This window comes from Eublepharis macularius, chromosome 4 (genome assembly GCF_028583425.1).
Source record: "Eublepharis macularius isolate TG4126 chromosome 4, MPM_Emac_v1.0, whole genome shotgun sequence".
Taxonomy (NCBI): Eukaryota; Metazoa; Chordata; class Lepidosauria; order Squamata; family Eublepharidae; genus Eublepharis; species Eublepharis macularius.
The window spans coordinates 46,581,723-46,598,556 of NC_072793.1; the positions used below are offsets into that span (position 1 = coordinate 46,581,723).

Consider the following 16,834-nt stretch of genomic DNA (forward strand, 5'->3'; position numbering starts at 1 on the left):
CGATGGGTCTGTTCATAGATTTTATTGTAATTATATCATTGTGTTGCTAGAAGTTAGGACAGTTGACTTTCTTAACGTGAGAGATTTTTCATATTTGTTCAGTATAACCTGTGACTAACCTGTTGAAATAAAAAAGAACCTTGAAGGAAGGTAAACAAGCAAAGGAACCAAGCCCACCTTGGCTGGGTAGGTGGCCTCCTTCCAGAACTGTAAGTGGGAAAGGGAGAACCGATGAACGGCGACCATTCTATATGGATGGCTATTTTGCAGGGCCTTTGCTGGTATTCTGGCGTTTTTGCCATTTGTGGGTTAGTTCTGCAGGTTCTGACTGAAAGGCAGTGCTGTGAGAACAGGGCTTCTCATAAGAGAGAAGAGAAAGTACTTGTGCTGCTGTTTCTTTTCCCATCAAGGTTAATGTGTGTTCAGGTGTCTGAGAGGGGAAGTGCTCAGAGAGAAACTGAAACTAACTAGCATCAAAGCAAAGTCTCAAGAATCATGTTGAGAGTAAATGAGCGATAAAGGTCCGTTCTCTGTGCAGGCTGAGTGCTGACTGCAACAGGGATGCGGCAGAACCCTGAATCACCCATTCCCATCAATGACGTCACAGACCATTCAATACGTTTCTGTGTCATTTGGCAACATTATATTGCAGATTACAGTGGCATCCACTGATGAGGAAAGAGCTGCATTTTCCAAGGAGCAGTCTATTGTTGTTTGTGTGCTGGGGAAAATGTGGCACAAATGGAAGTGCTTAATTGAGGAAAGGCATTTGGATCTTGTACAACAATTTAGCATTTATTGCTCTATAAACTGTTTGGAAAAGCCCTTGAATTGTGTCAAAGCAGAATTCCTGTTGATACTAGCATGCGGCTAGGTTTTGTGCTGTTGAACTTCATATGTATGTACTTTTGAATGAATATTACTAACTGGGAATATTTGGTTCTGGCTGATGGGCAAGTGGAAACCTATATTACATAGTGGGCCTGTCTTTCTCCCTACAGGCCGGAACTGCGAGAATGTGCTGGCTCCCTGTTTCCCCAATCCATGTGAGAACAATGGTGTCTGTGACCACACACCTGACTACGAGGGTTTTACCTGCGGTTGTGCACCAGGCTGGCAAGGTGCTGTAAAGTGTGCACCCCTTTCCTCTTTCCCTCCTCCATATTTGGGAGTTCAACTCTATTTGTCTACATACTTGTTCAATATTTTAGTTTTGTAATAATAGTGGTAGTTTTTGTGCATCACTTATAGCAATGAAACCTCAAATTGTATATACTATCTGGGCTGGCACTGGATGGAATTGTGGTACAGAAGTTGCAGAAGTAAAATTTAAAAAACTGTAATTTTTTTCCTTATCTCAATAGGGCAGCGATGCCACAAAGACATTAACGAGTGTGACCAGAACCCGTGTCGAAACCGGGGCACTTGCACCAACACACTTGGCAGTTACAGATGTGCATGCCGACCTGGCTACACTGGCACCAACTGCGAGATAGATGTTGATGACTGCACACCTAGTGAGTTCACTGAGGAACAAGAGGGGACATTGGATTGAGAACTACTGTTGAAGCTACTGCTGACTATTTTGTTAAGACTATATTGCAAGGAAAACTGGGCAGTAGTTCAGTAGGAAATGTTGTGCCAAAATTAATGGGATGGGAAATACAGTCATCTGACTTTCCAAGCTGGATTCCAAGTCTATTAATCTTGCAAAAGATTGTTTTCTTCTGGTCTGTGCATTGGTTGGTTGTAGTTGAATTTTAATTAAAGTTAAATGGTTATAAACTAGTAAGATTTTGCGCAAGCTTGTTTATTTTGTACAAGCATGAACTGGTTACAAGTTTTGGATTTTATTTTGGCTAGAAATGGTATGGTTGTGAGATTTGTTGAGAGAGCCTGCGATGAAGAATAGGTTAGGCGGGTGTAAGTCACATTGGGGCTTAAATGTCATATACTATTAATTTAAATGAAATTTGGAAATGTCTTTTTATGTTCTGTGCTCATTGCTTATGGGATTTCAGTAGCTTGCCTCCTCACTCTTGACTTCCAGACTCTCTTTGTGTATGTAATTTTTAATGTATAGAATTGCCAGAGACAAAGAACTTAACTTGTTTGTATTAGGAGTTGCTTGTAGACAGCTTACCCAGATCACTTTGAATATGCTTTCCCCTGCCAACAGATCCTTGCTTGAACGGAGGCTCCTGCCAGGACGGCATCAGCTCCTTCAAGTGCACCTGCCTGCCCGGCTTCACAGGCCTGCACTGTGCCAGTGAGATCAACGAGTGCCTGAGCAACCCTTGCCACAATGAGGCCACCTGTACAGATTATGTCAACAGCTACACTTGTACTTGTGCACCAGGCTGGGCTGGTTTACACTGTGAGCACAATGTGCAGGACTGCACTGACAGGTGAGCCAAACTGCACCGAGATGATTTATTTATTTAACCAGAAGAGTTAGCCATGTTAGTCTGTAGTTGCAAAATAGCAAAGAGTCCAGTAGCACCTTTAAACTAACCAATTTTATTGTAGCATAAGCTTTCGAGAACCACAGAGGCATCTGACGAAGAGAGCTGTGGTTCTTGAAAGCTTATGCTACAATAAACTTGGTTAGTCTTATTTATTTAAAACATTTCTATGCCACCTTCCCCCTCAGTTTGGAGTCCCTGAGGTGCTGAACATTAAAACTCTTCAGACATTAAAAAGCACATATATAGCATATATTAAACATAATATGATAAAAATATAAACACAGAAAGACACCTGAACAGGGAAGAAGATTAATAAGAGTTAGTGAGGAAATGCCAAACAAAACAAACAAGTCTTCACCTGCTGGTGGAAGACAACGATAGAGGGACACAGGTGAATCTCCCTGGGAGGGAGCTCCAAAGGTTCGATGTCACAGCTGAGAATGCCCTTTCCCAGGTTGCCACATGTGCCTAATCTCAGATGGTGGGGGCACCCAAAGCAGGGCCCCTGAGGACGGTCGAGTAGGTTCACGTGGGACCAGGTGGCCCTGAGTGCATTGCAAGCGCAGCCTGGGAAAGTGGCTTGTTCTGTGCCCTGGCAGGTTGCTTAGCAGGGCCAACTGGCAGAATGGCACAAGGACCATTCCAAAGGACAGAGCCACAAAGTACCTTGTGGGGGTTACGTTGCACTGTTCTCATGCTTTGGATGCAAGTGTGCATTCCCCACATGTCTCTCTTAAGGAGCATTGAGTTTAATGAAGTCATGTGGAGACAGAGGTAAGAAACATGATATTTAAGAAAAAAAGGAACTTGGGGACAATGACACTGTGGCAAGAGGTGGAGTGGGCCCCATTCTAGTAATATATGTGTAAAGAAATGAGTCCGGAGTATATAAAGACCTCTTTTTTAAAAAAAAGTTTATACTTCTATCGTTTCCTCTTTTTTATGCCTCTTTTAGCAAAAAACAGCACAAGGTAACTATACTGAATTAAGTGTTTATGTAGGCATGTCCTGAGTCTGCAGTGCCATTAGATACTAAAAGAATACCGAGATGCAGATTGAAAGTTATGCTGGCTATCAGTTTTGACCAAACAGTCCGGTTGGAAATAATGCCCCTGTATTGAGCAAGCTGGGGTGTCTGTGTGGTGACCGATCATGGAAAACAATCTATAGGAGTTTCAGGGGATGTGAGATGGGCGATGTTAAAGGGTTCTTCCAACAGTTGCCACTTTCAGATCAAAACTTCCCTAAGATAGTTCTTAGTGATAATCACTACATAGTGTGTTTAGCTAAACACTTGCTAGCGGGGATATGTTAGCCTGTGATAGATGAAGGCCAAGGTGGGTAGTCTCATTGTTTTCTTGACTTCTGATTTTCTTGCCCATGTATTGGCAGCTCCTGTTTCAATGGTGGCACATGCAAGGATGGAGTGAATTCGTACACGTGCCACTGCCTTGCTGGCTTTACAGGCTCCCACTGCCAGCATGAGATCAATGAATGCCAGTCTCAGCCTTGCCTCAATGGTGGCGTGTGCCAGGATGGTGTGCAGTCCTATCGCTGTGTCTGCCCTCAGGGCTACACAGGTCCTCAGTGTCAGGTGACTGTAACAAGCTTCATTGGAAGGGGATGCAGGTTATTTAGAATGTCGGTCTTTCTTGTTTTACTTTAACATCTTTAAGACACCCTGGTCTCTTTGGGCTGGATGGGCTGTGGTCCCAATCGTGGGGGAGCATGGGAGACATAGTACAGAAGCCTGCAGTGTGGATGGAGTGGGAAGGGGCCTGAGTTTCTCTAATGGTAGGGGCAGGGTGGGTTTTTTTTACCATGGGTTCTGCCCCTGACTCTCTTGCTTTCTCCTGCTACCCCAGACTCTGCTTGATTTGTGTAGTCCTTCCCCTTGTCAGAATGGAGGCCGCTGCATACAGAGAGGCACTATGTTGTCTTGTGACTGCCCGGGAGGCTGGACTGGTCGTTACTGTGACATCCCAAATGTTTCTTGTGAAGTAGTGGCTAGAAACAGAGGTAAGAGTGCCCTCTGCTCTTGGGCGAATAAAATCAAAGGCCTGTGCTAAAAAGGTCTCATGCATGTTAATCTTACCTTGGGTTCCCTGTATGCAGCAAGCTTGAACATGTGGATCTACCCAGAGTCTCCCCCCCTTCCCCTCTACCATCATCAGTTTGCACCCTCTTGTAGAGGTGAACAAGATAGGAAGCAACACTGATTGTGCCTTTGGTGATGGTGGGTCAGTGTTCTTGAGTCTTTAGTCCTCTAATAATATTTTTAAAAAATGCCCAAATGCTCAGCCACACAGGCCTGAGGCAAAGAACAGTTTGGAAAATCTGCTGTGCGGCTGCTCTCTTGCCCCATGAATGCTTCTGCATTCACAGCAGCAAGAAGTATACAGAGAATAGTCTCTGCATTGAAGCCTGGGAAACATTTACTGAAGGAAATAATTTCTTTTCGTTTTACTTTGGATAGGGAATTGTTTATAGTACTGAGGACAAAGGACTTGCAGCAAGAGACGGGGTATTTCCCCCTGCAGCTTACCGTACTGCTTGTCTCCTTCCAGCCTGTTCTTAGTGACATATTCCATTATTTCTGTGGAAGCAAAGTGCAAAGTATGTGGTTGGACATGAAGTGTGTAATTCTCTTTTCTGTGGGATAGGTGTGACCAAGGAGCAGGTGTGTCATTATGGTGGCCGTTGTGTGGATGCTGGTAATACTCACTATTGCATTTGCAAAAAGAGCTACACGGGAAGCTACTGTGAGAGTGAAGTTAATCACTGCCAACACAGCCTGTGTCGGAATGGGGGCACCTGTCGCAGTTTTGTTGGAGGCTACGTTTGTGAGGTAAGGAAGGACTCACGGGGCTGTAATAGGCCAGGGCTCCTGGCTTCTTGCCAAAGTGCTAGAAGGGGAGTTAGGTTCATTGGCCTTGTTTCACTATTATAATTGTTCCAATTTGCAGGCTGGCCAATGAAAAATGATACATTTGTGTGGGGAGAGGGGAGTTTTAAATTGGCAATATTTCATTTCTCTGTTTTTTCAGTAATACAATTATTTGGCCATTTCTTTCATTGAGTCAAACACCAGTGATACGATACCTTTATTTTTCTCAATTTTTCTGTCCCTGCTGCAATCTGGATTGGACCAATATGCTTACAATCATTCTCATTTACATGATAAACATATTTTTCTTGTTTAAAACCAATTCAATCTGCATAAGAGATAAGAAACACTTAATCTAAGATTAAAGAGACTCATTTGCTTGCTAGGTTTCTCTCGGTTAAAACCCTTTCATAATTTCATATCTTTGGCAACTCACTATCAAAATACAATATTGTTTTAGCTTTGTACAGCTGTACTTGGACATTCAGACTCATAACAACGTTGTAAAACATGGGTAAAATCCCTTCAAATAAATGATAAATTGGGCTAGTTGTGCTTTTTACATCTCCAGATCAAATTGTAATAACAATTCTTAAATACGCTTGAATTTCTGTTGGAAAAGGAGACATTAATGCAGTTATTAGCAAAACAGGGACTGTTGGCCATCCTCTTTCTCACAGATTTCAGTGTTATCTAGCATTCTGTCATCTTTTCTTGGATGGTTAAAAACATTGTTTTCACCTTAAAAAAGAACAATTCATTAAGACAAAAAAAATTGTATCTGGGTTGAAGGATCCAAGTCCAATATTTCCCTTCTTAATCCAGGGCAGTGTTAAAACAATGAATGAGGTTTTTATTCATCTCTTCTGTGGTCCTCTAGTAGTATATGTGCACTTCGTTTTGGATTTTGAATTCTTAATTGTTCTAATTTATTGTTTTTTACCTTATTTCTTGAAACCATGCTATAAGCTGCAGTTATATGCAGTAATCTCTCTGTAGATTTTAATGAGTTGATAGCGAAAATCATGATGTCATCTATGTAATGGATTGTTTTGATATTTTCTTCATCCGAATCCCCTTTTACTCAAAATGGCCTTCTTGCTCTTGCCAGAAATTCTGTTACTGGAACAAATACAAGTGGTACTTGCAAACAGTTCCATCTTGTAGTCATAACAAGTTTTTCCTATTTTAAGCCACTGAGGAAAACTTCTCACCAAAGGGGGATGGATACTCACTCATTTTTTAAAGTTGTAGCTAAAATTAAAGAAATCGGTACCGCATTCAAAAAGATTTTAATGTTTTCTCTATGGAATTTGATCTTTTCCTTGCCTTTATAAAAGTAGACCAGTATACACATACCTTGGTATGATTTTATTTTAACCTGAATAAGCATAAATTTATTAAAGAAACAGGATAAGACTTGAAAGATCTTTCCTAACCTTATGAATTAGTATTATTTTTACCTGTTCTTAAGTATTTTGAAGAAACGTTATTTTAATAGATTCCTTTCAGAAATCTGACTTCAGAGTCCTACTTGTCTTTTTCACTTGTCTCTTTCTCTTTTACCCCAGTGCCCACTCGGCTTTAAAGGGGAAAATTGTGAATATGATATTGATGAGTGCCAGTCACACCCCTGTCAGAATGGCGGGACTTGCATTGACCTTATTGGCCGCTACATTTGTTCTTGCCCTCCAGGGACTCTGGGTAAGTGCTTACTGGCACCTAAGTAAGGAGATCTCTGCTATGGAAAGTGTGTATTTTTTATTCCGCATTTTAGGACAGTGCCAGAATAAGGGAAGCAGCTTTGGATTCTACTGATGAAGGCATTGTTAAACTCTAAACGGGAGATCTTTGATCAGATGTTCCTAGAGTAGAAAGCCAGTGTAGTGTAGTGGTTATAGTGCCAGACTGGGATCTGGGAGACCCAGATTCAAATCCCCACTCTTCCAGGGACACTTGCTGCATTGCCCTGGGATCAACACCCTCTCTCAACCTAACCTCATTCACAAGGTGGTAGTTGTGTGGAGAAAATAGCAGCGGGAAGAACAATGTTGTAAACAGCTGTGAGTCCCATTGGATAGAAGGAGTATAAATGTCTAAATAAATAAACACAATATTCAAATCCAGTGGCTCAGGCTAAGAGAGGGATTAATGGTATCGTCAGTCAAAACAAATCCCTCCTCCTGCAGTTGTTTGCCTTGGAAGGCATCCTTTCTTTACCTGTCTTTCTTCTATTTCAGGGTTAATAACAATGTGTGTGGGAGTGGATGGCGGTGGCTGTTGGTTTTGATCTGCAATGCTTTGCAAACATGAAAGCCGCCACCACTACTTCCATCTGAGATGGGGCCCAGCATAGATACTGCCTGACTTAAGAAAAACATTCTGGGAAGATCTGATGACATATTTCCCAGTGTCTCTTCTAGTTAGGTTCTGAGTAGACGTTCTTCTTGAGTTATCAGGGGGAAGAGCTCTGGATTTTCCCTTAAGGCACAGGTTAGAGAAAACGGGCTTGCCCAAGGCAACTTCTGAAGGGATACAGTCTCAGAATTAGTTCTTGTAGGGCAGGTAGTGGAAGAAGAATCTGTAATCCATTCATAAAGGGATGGGGTTGGTTTGTTTTGGTTTGTCTGCCTTTCCAGGGAGGCAGTTGGATGGGAGGAAATGGCTTGGGCTTTCTAGATTGTAAGATTTTGGTGTGATGACTTTATTGTCATCCTAGGTGTCCTGTGTGAAATAAATGAGGATGATTGCGCTGTGAATCCTAGCAGCCGGGTCCCCAAATGCCTCAACAATGGGACGTGCGTGGACCGAGTGGGTGGCTACGGATGCAGCTGCCCCCCAGGCTTTACGGGCGAGCGCTGTGAGGGGGACATAAATGAGTGCCAGTCAAACCACTGCCTCCCACGCAATACACTTGACTGTGTACAGGAGGCCAGTGATTACCAGTGCATTTGCAAGCCAGGTTATACTGGTGAGTATATGAAAAATTGAAATGTGCAAATGAGGTGTAATATGTGCAGGATTCAGGGAAGAAAATGTGAGGTGGACTACAATGGTGAGCGTGGTAGGAGGAAGAGTATATTGGGTAAAATCGTTACGTTTGTGAAGACTTTATGGCGATTATTCTTAAGCTGTGGCATACTTATTAGCCGTGTTAGTCTGTGGTAGCAAAATCAAAAAGAGTCCAGTAGCACCTTTAAGACTAACCAATTTTATTGTAGCATAAGCTTTCGAGAATCAAGTTCTCTTCGTCAGATGCATAGTTCAGAGACTGACCAGTCTCTGAACCATGCATCTGATGAAGAGAACTTGATTCTCGAAAGCTTATGCTACAATAAAATTGGTTAGTCTTAAAGGTGCTACTGGACTCTTTTTGATTTTGCTACCACAGACTAACACGGCTAACTCCTCTGCATCTATACTTATTACTGTCTGTAATCTTTTTTTAAAAAAAAACAGATTTGGTTTAGCAAGCAGCTCCAGAACGAGTATCTGGGTTTTCTGTTAAGGGAACCGTGGTAGAATAAAGTTCTTGTTACTCTAGAGTTTAATTGTTGCAGCAACAGACTGAATCATACCAGGATGCCAGCTATGACTTGGTTGCCTAGACAAGGTTTTGAGTGTGACCCGTTTATCTCAGTATAATGGAAGGAGATTAACATATGTGTCTGCTTGGAAGATGCTATTTGAATTGTTCTGCCTTTCATATTTTTCATGACCAGCTACTGCTTCTGTGAAATGAATTACTGTAAAACCGAAGTTTCTTTGATCTTTGCACATCCTGTGTGGTTTATTTGCTTTTCCATTTAGTCTGTCTCTTATAATAAAACTGGTCCATAGCACCAAAATGATATTGTATGCCATCCTGTTAATCTTCTTGCAATGGATGCATTGCATTCTTTGTCCTGGGTAGGAATTCAACTTGCTATACTTTTTAAAACATTTTTTGCAACTGTCCACTATCCTGTTTTAAATGTGTGTTAATAGAAATACACTGATGTTTTAATGTAGATGAATTTTTATTGTATTTTAATATGTTGTTATCCGCCCTGAGCCCGCTCGTAGGGAGGGAGGAATAGAAATTTGGAATAAATAAAATAAATAAACTAACATAATTATTACAGCATTGCAACGTTATTCACAGCTTCAGCTTATCTGTTTTCATCTAGAATCTCGCTTAGTGTGTTTTACAGTTGTCCGTAACTATATTCTTATGGTCATTACAATTAGGGGAGCCTTTCTTCATATAACCAGGTAACCTTGTAATAGGTAGGTCAGGCAAGAGAGTATGGCTGTTCAGCTGTGTTTGTACAAGCTGGACAAGGAGCAAAGGAATTGTCCCCTTGGTCTTGAATGTGTGACTTAAGTTGGGCTTCATATAAGAAGAATATGCAAGAGGGTAATAAATGTAAGAAAAGGTGGACTTTGGCCATTATGTGAAAGGAGAATCTGCCAACTACAAGAGTGGGTATTAAGATGCAGCATGGCAAGGTGGTGGTGTTCTTTGCCATGCTTTTGATGTAGTGTGTGCAGAAGGAAAGAGAGTTTATTGGCAAGTCTCCACCATTGATGCTCTGTATTTCTTCTCCTCAGGCCGCCACTGCAAGAACATTGTGAATGTGTGTGAGTCTCAGCCTTGCCAGAATGGTGGGCAGTGTAAACTGGCAGTTAATTTGCCTCTAGGATATACCTGCCACTGCCTCCCGGTAAGTGTCATGTAGCACAAGTATGCAGAACAAGAGATCAGTTCATCACAAGACGTTAATTTATGGAGTTAGGCCAGGGTAATAATGACAAGGTTCGTGGGGGACCCACATAGCAGATTTGATGCAAGGTTAATAGTTTTCAGTACCTGCTTGGAAGATCATTCAAGATCTGGGATCCACTGAGCATGGGAACCATTGAGCTGCAACTATATAACAGGAAGTCATGTGATAGGAAGAGGGGAGCTAGAGTTATAACCTCACCAGTCTCAAGGGCAGGATTATGGGCAGCAGATCTGGAGAGCTGGTGACAAGATACAGAAATAGAGTACTGGGAGGTATAACATATGAGGAATAAATTAAGGATCAGAGCCATGGACCAGCTTTGTCTACATTATGACCTCATCTTACTGTCTTGCTACTCTTCGAGCATGCAAATAGAAGCAGAAGGGCTGGTGTATTTGCGCTCTACACAACAGTTCCTTACAAAAGGCAGCAAAAATGGCATTTCTAAAGGGATAAAGAGATACTATGCTGGTGAGCCTAGAAGAAGAATCCCGTTTATAAGTGCTGGGAATATAAGTTCTCCTTTCTGAACTAAGACACAGGTACAAGGGCTTGTTGAGGAAAGAAGAGTTTTCTTACCAGGCTGACCATTGTAAGAAGGTTATGTTAGCAATTTCTGTTGCTAGGTCAGTGATGGAAGAGGTTTTTGAGCTTGACTGGCTTCCTGTTTTAACCCTAAGCATTGTCCTTCCCCAGAGCTATTCAGGTATCAACTGTGAACGCAGCATGCTCTCCTGCCGGGAACTTTTCTGCTTCAATGGTGGCAGCTGCCGGACCACACAGCTGGGTGCTCGCTGCTTCTGCTCTCCTGGGTGGGCTGGACCTGACTGCCGCCTCCGTGCCAACAGTAGCTGTGCTGGCTTGCCCTGCCAAAATGGGGCTGCCTGCCATGAGATTTCTAGGCCTCCCTACTTCCAGTGCATTTGTATCGGTGACTTCACTGGCTCCCGTTGCCAGAGTCCACGCATGCCCCCTGAACCCCATTGCCCCCTGGAGGAATGTGCTGCAAGGGCTGGGGATTCCTATTGTGACAAAATGTGCAACACCCCAGCCTGTCACTGGGATGGGGGCGACTGTTCTTTGTTGGTTGATGACCCCTGGAAGCAGTGCAAGATTCGTCAGTGTTGGCAGTTCTTCAACAACAGCCAGTGTGATGAGCTCTGCAATAGTGTTGAGTGCCTCTATGACAACTTTGACTGCAAGACACGTTATCACACTTGCAAGTGAGTTACTGCTCTCTAGCCTGAGATGGGGAAGGCCCTGGCTGTATATATTGTACCTATGTAGCTTAAGTAAAGAATTGCCATAGAATGTTGGGTCTTACCTTTGGTTAACAAAATGGGACACACTCTTTATATGTGTTTTGGGGGTGTAGTACACAAGCCTAATTTCCTTCTGGGAAGTCACTGATGTTTCTTGAGACTCAACTCTCAACTAAAAAATGGTTGAGTTTCTGTAGTTAGCTTTGTGGAATTTTTGTAGAAGGACTCCTTTTGCAGACCCACAGTGTCTTGTTGTGCCGCCTCACAGACAATGCACAAGCGGACTGTACTGTGGCTTAGGACAGGATAGCTTTGGCTCAGGAGTGATACATTTCCATCTTTCTCTTCCACAGCCCCGTTTATGAGAAATATTGCTCGGACCACTTTGCTGATGGGCGTTGTGACCAGGGCTGTAACAACGAAGAATGTGGCTGGGATGGGTTAGACTGTGCCAAGGAAGTGCCTGAGAACTTGGCTAATGGTGTGTTGGTCATCACTGTGTTGCTACACCCTGACCAGCTGCTGCGCACAAGCACCATCTTCCTCCAGAAGCTTAGTGCCATCTTGAGAACTTCCTTGCGCTTCCGCCTTGATGAGAATGGCAACTACATGATTAAGCCGTACTATGGGTCAGGTGGTCGACACCGCCGGGAGCTGGAGCGAGAGATTATTGGGTGAGTAAAACAGATGAGCCAAAGGTTTAAGGACACATTTTGAGAGGTGACCAGGCAAGCTGCTGTGATGTCTTCTTCTTTAGGCTCAAAGAACAAACACCAAGAAGGATTTGTGGAGGGCCTTCAGTGGCAACGCAAGGCAATTGGGCTTGGGGGTCTAGTTAAATTATTCTTAGTTGTCTTCACAAAAGAAGATACCTGTGAAAGGACAGAATTGAGCTATTTATCTGACATTCCAGAGGAAATGCCACAAATCAAAAGTGACCCCAGAAGAGGTTTTAGGATTGTAACCTGTTTATTTTAATAAATTTGTAATTAAAAAAGAGGTTTTAGGATTAAATAGGGGGGTTAGAAAGAGAGAAATTGCCAAAATGAGATGGGTTTTGAACCACAAATTCTCAAAGAACTCTGATATGATATCACCCAAGTACTTTTCATTGTGTGTAATTCATCGCCTTCATAGGATACTGGAGGCAGTGATACTGGAGTACTCCATTTAAAAAAAAAGTGTGTGGGGGGTGTTCCTGAGATGTTCTGTAATCAGTGGAAGCCGCAAAACCTGGAATTAAAGCCAAGCAACTGCATTGCAAGCGTAGTTAGAATGAATGGGATACCTCTAATAAGTTAAAGGAAGCCTCAACAAGCTTTTTGCAATGGGAAATCATGACACACACATTCAGTGGAGCTTTAAAAGTGATTGATAAATCTGAGATAAGTAATCTTTTCTGTGATATGCTATTTAAAATTTCCCCTTAAGAACCTTTTACTTAAAAAGTCTTAATAAACATCAATGCGAAAAGCTAGACGTCAGTGAAATAGGGGCTGAATTGGGAATGTTGATTTTGTTGAGGTGGCTAAAAGCTCAAAGAAGTGTGAAGCTCAAAGAGGAAGTTCATATAACATTTACTGCCCGCCCCCCAGGTCTGTGGTTACTTTGGAGATCGATAACCGCCTCTGCTACCGGGCTTCAGACAAGTGCTTCCCTGATGCAGTCAGTGCTGCTGACTACCTTGCTGCCCTCTCAGCTGTTGAGCGCCTGGAGTTCCCATATCCCCTCAAGTCTGTGAAAGGTGAAATTACTTTCTGGTGGGTGGGTGGGACAGTTGGAGAAAGCAGTATCTTTACAAGGGGATCTCTTGAATGGGTTATGCCTTGAATGGGTTATGCCCTCTACTCTTTCCACAGATAGCATATTGCAAATTTAATTGCATATCCTGTCTGCTCCGTGACATGAACTTTCTTCCAGAGCTTGCTGTTACTTAGACCTCCTGTCTCTTTCTCTTCTCCTGTCTTGTCTGCCTCTAGGATGGTGAAACACTACAAGCACTCTTCCCAGTGGCTTTTGTGAAGCACTAACTGCTGTGCAGGTCACAGCTAGATGGTACCACCCTCTCACTCTCCAATGCCATGGGCTGGTGTTGTAAGCAGAGATCCTTTTTCCTCTGGGGGCTCTTTCTCTGTTCCTCAGTGGCAATAGGTACTGAGTCTACTCCCCCCACCACCAAGGCTCTGTGTCAGGTCCATTGTCCACAGTCCCTCCATACTGTTACTCAGCTTTAGATATATGTTGCAATAGCCTTGTGCACCTGTTCCCTTGTTGCCTTCCAGATTCCAGTACGGCAGAGCCCTTATCTCGGATGGCTCGCCGCAGCAGCCTTGGGACAGCTCCTTCCGTCCCGCTACTGATTAGGTTCTGCTGGATGGGCTACGAGGGTGGGGAACATGTAGAGGGGTAGATATAATGTATCATGTACTCAATGCGTCATTCTTAACAAGGAGCCTGTGTACAGCCAGACGCTTTTAGTTTGCTTCTGTGTATCCTATGGACATATGTATGGCGAAGCCAAGATACCTAAATAAAACCCAAGAGCCTGGATTTCTTGCTGCAAGGGTTTAGAGTCAGCTTCAACGTATCCTGTCTTCCATAGACTGACACTCTGGCAATGTCAGGGCCTGAATGTGTCACTCCTAGGCACAAACAAGGCTTTGGTGGACTTGAGAGCATGTGGCAAAGCAGAAAGAGGATCTTCATTAGCTGCAGTGAATAGTCACTGTTGGACCCCATGGGGCAGTCAGTGAATCTTTCCAGAGAGAGGTCCAGCTGCAATCCCATCTCCCTTTTCTCCTCCCAGTCTGTTCCATTATTTTTGATAGGGCTTTTCTTGACCCTAATTTATTCATCCGGATAAAGTGAGCAGTTGTTAAGGATGGAAAAGAGGATTTTAACAGAAAAAGGCACTAAGAGAAGCAACAAAAGATAAGGCAGCGAGAAAAGTTGTCTTCATCCTTCTCTCCTCTCAGGTCTTAATGAGCATAGGAGGGGTTCTGGGAGGTCCCATTAGTCTTGGCCCCATTCCTTTATAGAGTCTGATGAACATTCTCTGTATCCCTAGCCAGATATGTGGGTGCTTAATTTTTCCACGGAAATTTTTCCATAGAAAATTTCCATGTCTAAAGATTCATTGTTTTATGCTGTTGCAAAGTTATAGTTAACTTTTTTCAGGCAGTTATCCCTAGGAAATGTGTGAAACTGTGTGTGCACGTTTTATTGATTTGTAAAATGGAGGGGGATAAACCCACAGATACATAAAATGATCCTAATAAAAATCCATTTATGAATTCACCTGATTGGCTGTGCAGGTCAAATCAAAACCAAAGTTAAAATTCTTGTTTTATCTACAGTTAGGGATGCCAAGTGCAAGCTTTGGGTGGACATTCTTCTGTGGATGGCCCCACACCCTCCCTTGCCTTTTGGGTTGAAGAGAGAAAGAACAGGGGGTAGCCATGATGTCACACTATGTGCCATTATCACATCTGGGTGAAAACCAGGGTTTTGGCCAATGCACTGATGTCATATCTGGATTTTCACCTCGTCGTGACACCGGCATGTAGTGTGACATTGTGTCCACCCCACCCTCGTCCCCAAAGCTCCCAAGTGGTGCCAGGCAACAGCTTGGCATCCCTATCTACCAGTGAAAGCAAACCAAATTTTAATTTGGTTAATTTTTGTTTCACTTTCCGCATGGACATAGCAGTGTTCCTTTCTTGAGCTGTGGAAGTTGGACGGGTATGCATAAGACACTTGTGAATGGAACTGGAAAGCTTTCAGCTCAATTGAGACAACAAAAAGGAGTAACAGATTAACAAATGACTCTGCTGCTAAGCTTGTTTCTGTTTCTCAAACTCTCTTGCTTCTGGAGAATCAGTCACAAGCACAATTAGCGAAAAAACCCAGAATTTGATAAGTTTCCTGTGCCCGTAGGCTTGCTGATAAAACCACTGTTTGGTGAAAGAGAATGTGGTTCAAAAAGGTCTGGATCAGATTTATATCTGATATGAAACTAATGGAAGTGTTGAAGTGCCCCAGTGGCTTCTGTGGAAGAGTTACATTTTGTTGAAATAGATGAGAAGACAACCATGTCCATGGCATATCATGCACAATTCTTGGGTTGTGCTGAAATTTGTGTGTCAGTAGTTTTACTGCTTTCATCAATATAACTTAATGTGTCCGCATCTGTGGATACTTAAATCAGGTGACTAGAGCCATGAACCGACAGGACAGGTCTTTCTACAAACCTGAGAAAAGCTGCAGATTTGCAGAAGAATCTGAAATAAAATGATGCATTAGGGGTTAAAACACCCCACAATGTACCTGTATCTATAAGACATGAAGTTTGCCAAGCACAACAGTATCACCAACCATCAATCCTTGGTTCCTGTTAGTCAACAGAAGGGCTTTTCCAGGACTGTTTTGACCTCCCAGTCTACTCCTGGTCTTGAGGATTCATTGCAGCCAGCAACTTGAACCAAGCAATTTGCGCAACTCACCCAAGTGCAGCAGTGGCTACCAGACAACTTGATGCCACGCAACTGCCGCCTCTACAACTTCTGCAATTTGGCTGGGCCTGGCAGAGGCTACACCTTAACTCACCTGAGGGACTTGCTGCTTTTGCACCATGGCCAGACTTGTCCCAGAGAGAAACTGCCAGGGGGAGGGAAGAAGGGAAAGCTTAAGAGTCAGTGTGTTATAATGGTTAATGTGTCAAACTAGAATGTAGGAGACTCCGCTTCAGATCCCCATTTTGCCATGGAAGGTCACTGGGTGACCTTGGGCCAGTCACTCTCTCTCAACCTAATCTACCTCACAAGGTTGTTGTGAGGATAAAGTAGAGGAGAAGAGAATTATGTAGGTTGCTTTGGGTTCCCAGTGGGGAGAAAGGCAGTGTATAAATGAAATAAATAATAAATAAAACTGAAGACTGGGGCAGGAGATAAAATAAAGGTTGGCTGGTAAGTAGCAAGGAGAGAAAGACTCAAGGAAAAGGGAGAGGATATAGGGGTACCAGGAGGAGAGAAAAATAACATAGTAGAAGGAAGAGAATACTGGAGAAAATGAAATGACCCCAACAAATCCTTGTGAGTTCCCTGCTTATTTTCTTAACTGTAAATAATGTAAGGAAAGAACATGCTATGGTGCCTTAATTTTTTTACAAGCATTATTCCAGTAAAATATTTTCCACATAAAGCTTTAAATATGTTTGAATAGGGTGTTTAAAGCACACTTTTTCGCACAGCTAACCCTAACCATACTTGATTAATTTTTTTCCTAATCAGATATTTCTGTTCAAGTTTAGGGGCATCAAATCAGTATAGGGAAAACTTTTAAATTCTGTTTGTTAAACATAAATCAGAATAAACATGCTAGATCAGATTTATTTTATTTACTTCCTGAAATTGAAGGAGGCTTACAATTTTTTTTTAAAAAAAATTATGT

General features: G+C 42.7%; 1 protein-coding gene across 2 annotated transcripts in view; it reads left to right on the forward strand.

Moving 5' to 3' along the window:
* LOC129327117 (neurogenic locus notch homolog protein 2-like) overlaps nucleotides 1-16,834 on the forward strand; it is an 81,068-nt gene that overhangs the window by 40,282 nt on the left and 23,952 nt on the right. For both annotated transcript variants that reach the window (XM_054975558.1, XM_054975557.1), the window contains exons 16-27: nucleotides 1,002-1,121; nucleotides 1,365-1,517; nucleotides 2,180-2,408; nucleotides 3,861-4,062; nucleotides 4,334-4,487; nucleotides 5,132-5,316; nucleotides 6,927-7,059; nucleotides 8,075-8,326; nucleotides 9,949-10,061; nucleotides 10,821-11,347; nucleotides 11,740-12,060; nucleotides 12,982-13,130. In XM_054975558.1, the coding sequence (XP_054831533.1) occupies nucleotides 1,002-1,121; nucleotides 1,365-1,517; nucleotides 2,180-2,408; nucleotides 3,861-4,062; nucleotides 4,334-4,487; nucleotides 5,132-5,316; nucleotides 6,927-7,059; nucleotides 8,075-8,326; nucleotides 9,949-10,061; nucleotides 10,821-11,347; nucleotides 11,740-12,060; nucleotides 12,982-13,130 (2,538 nt within the window). The remainder of the gene's footprint in view (nucleotides 1-1,001; nucleotides 1,122-1,364; nucleotides 1,518-2,179; nucleotides 2,409-3,860; nucleotides 4,063-4,333; nucleotides 4,488-5,131; nucleotides 5,317-6,926; nucleotides 7,060-8,074; nucleotides 8,327-9,948; nucleotides 10,062-10,820; nucleotides 11,348-11,739; nucleotides 12,061-12,981; nucleotides 13,131-16,834) is intronic.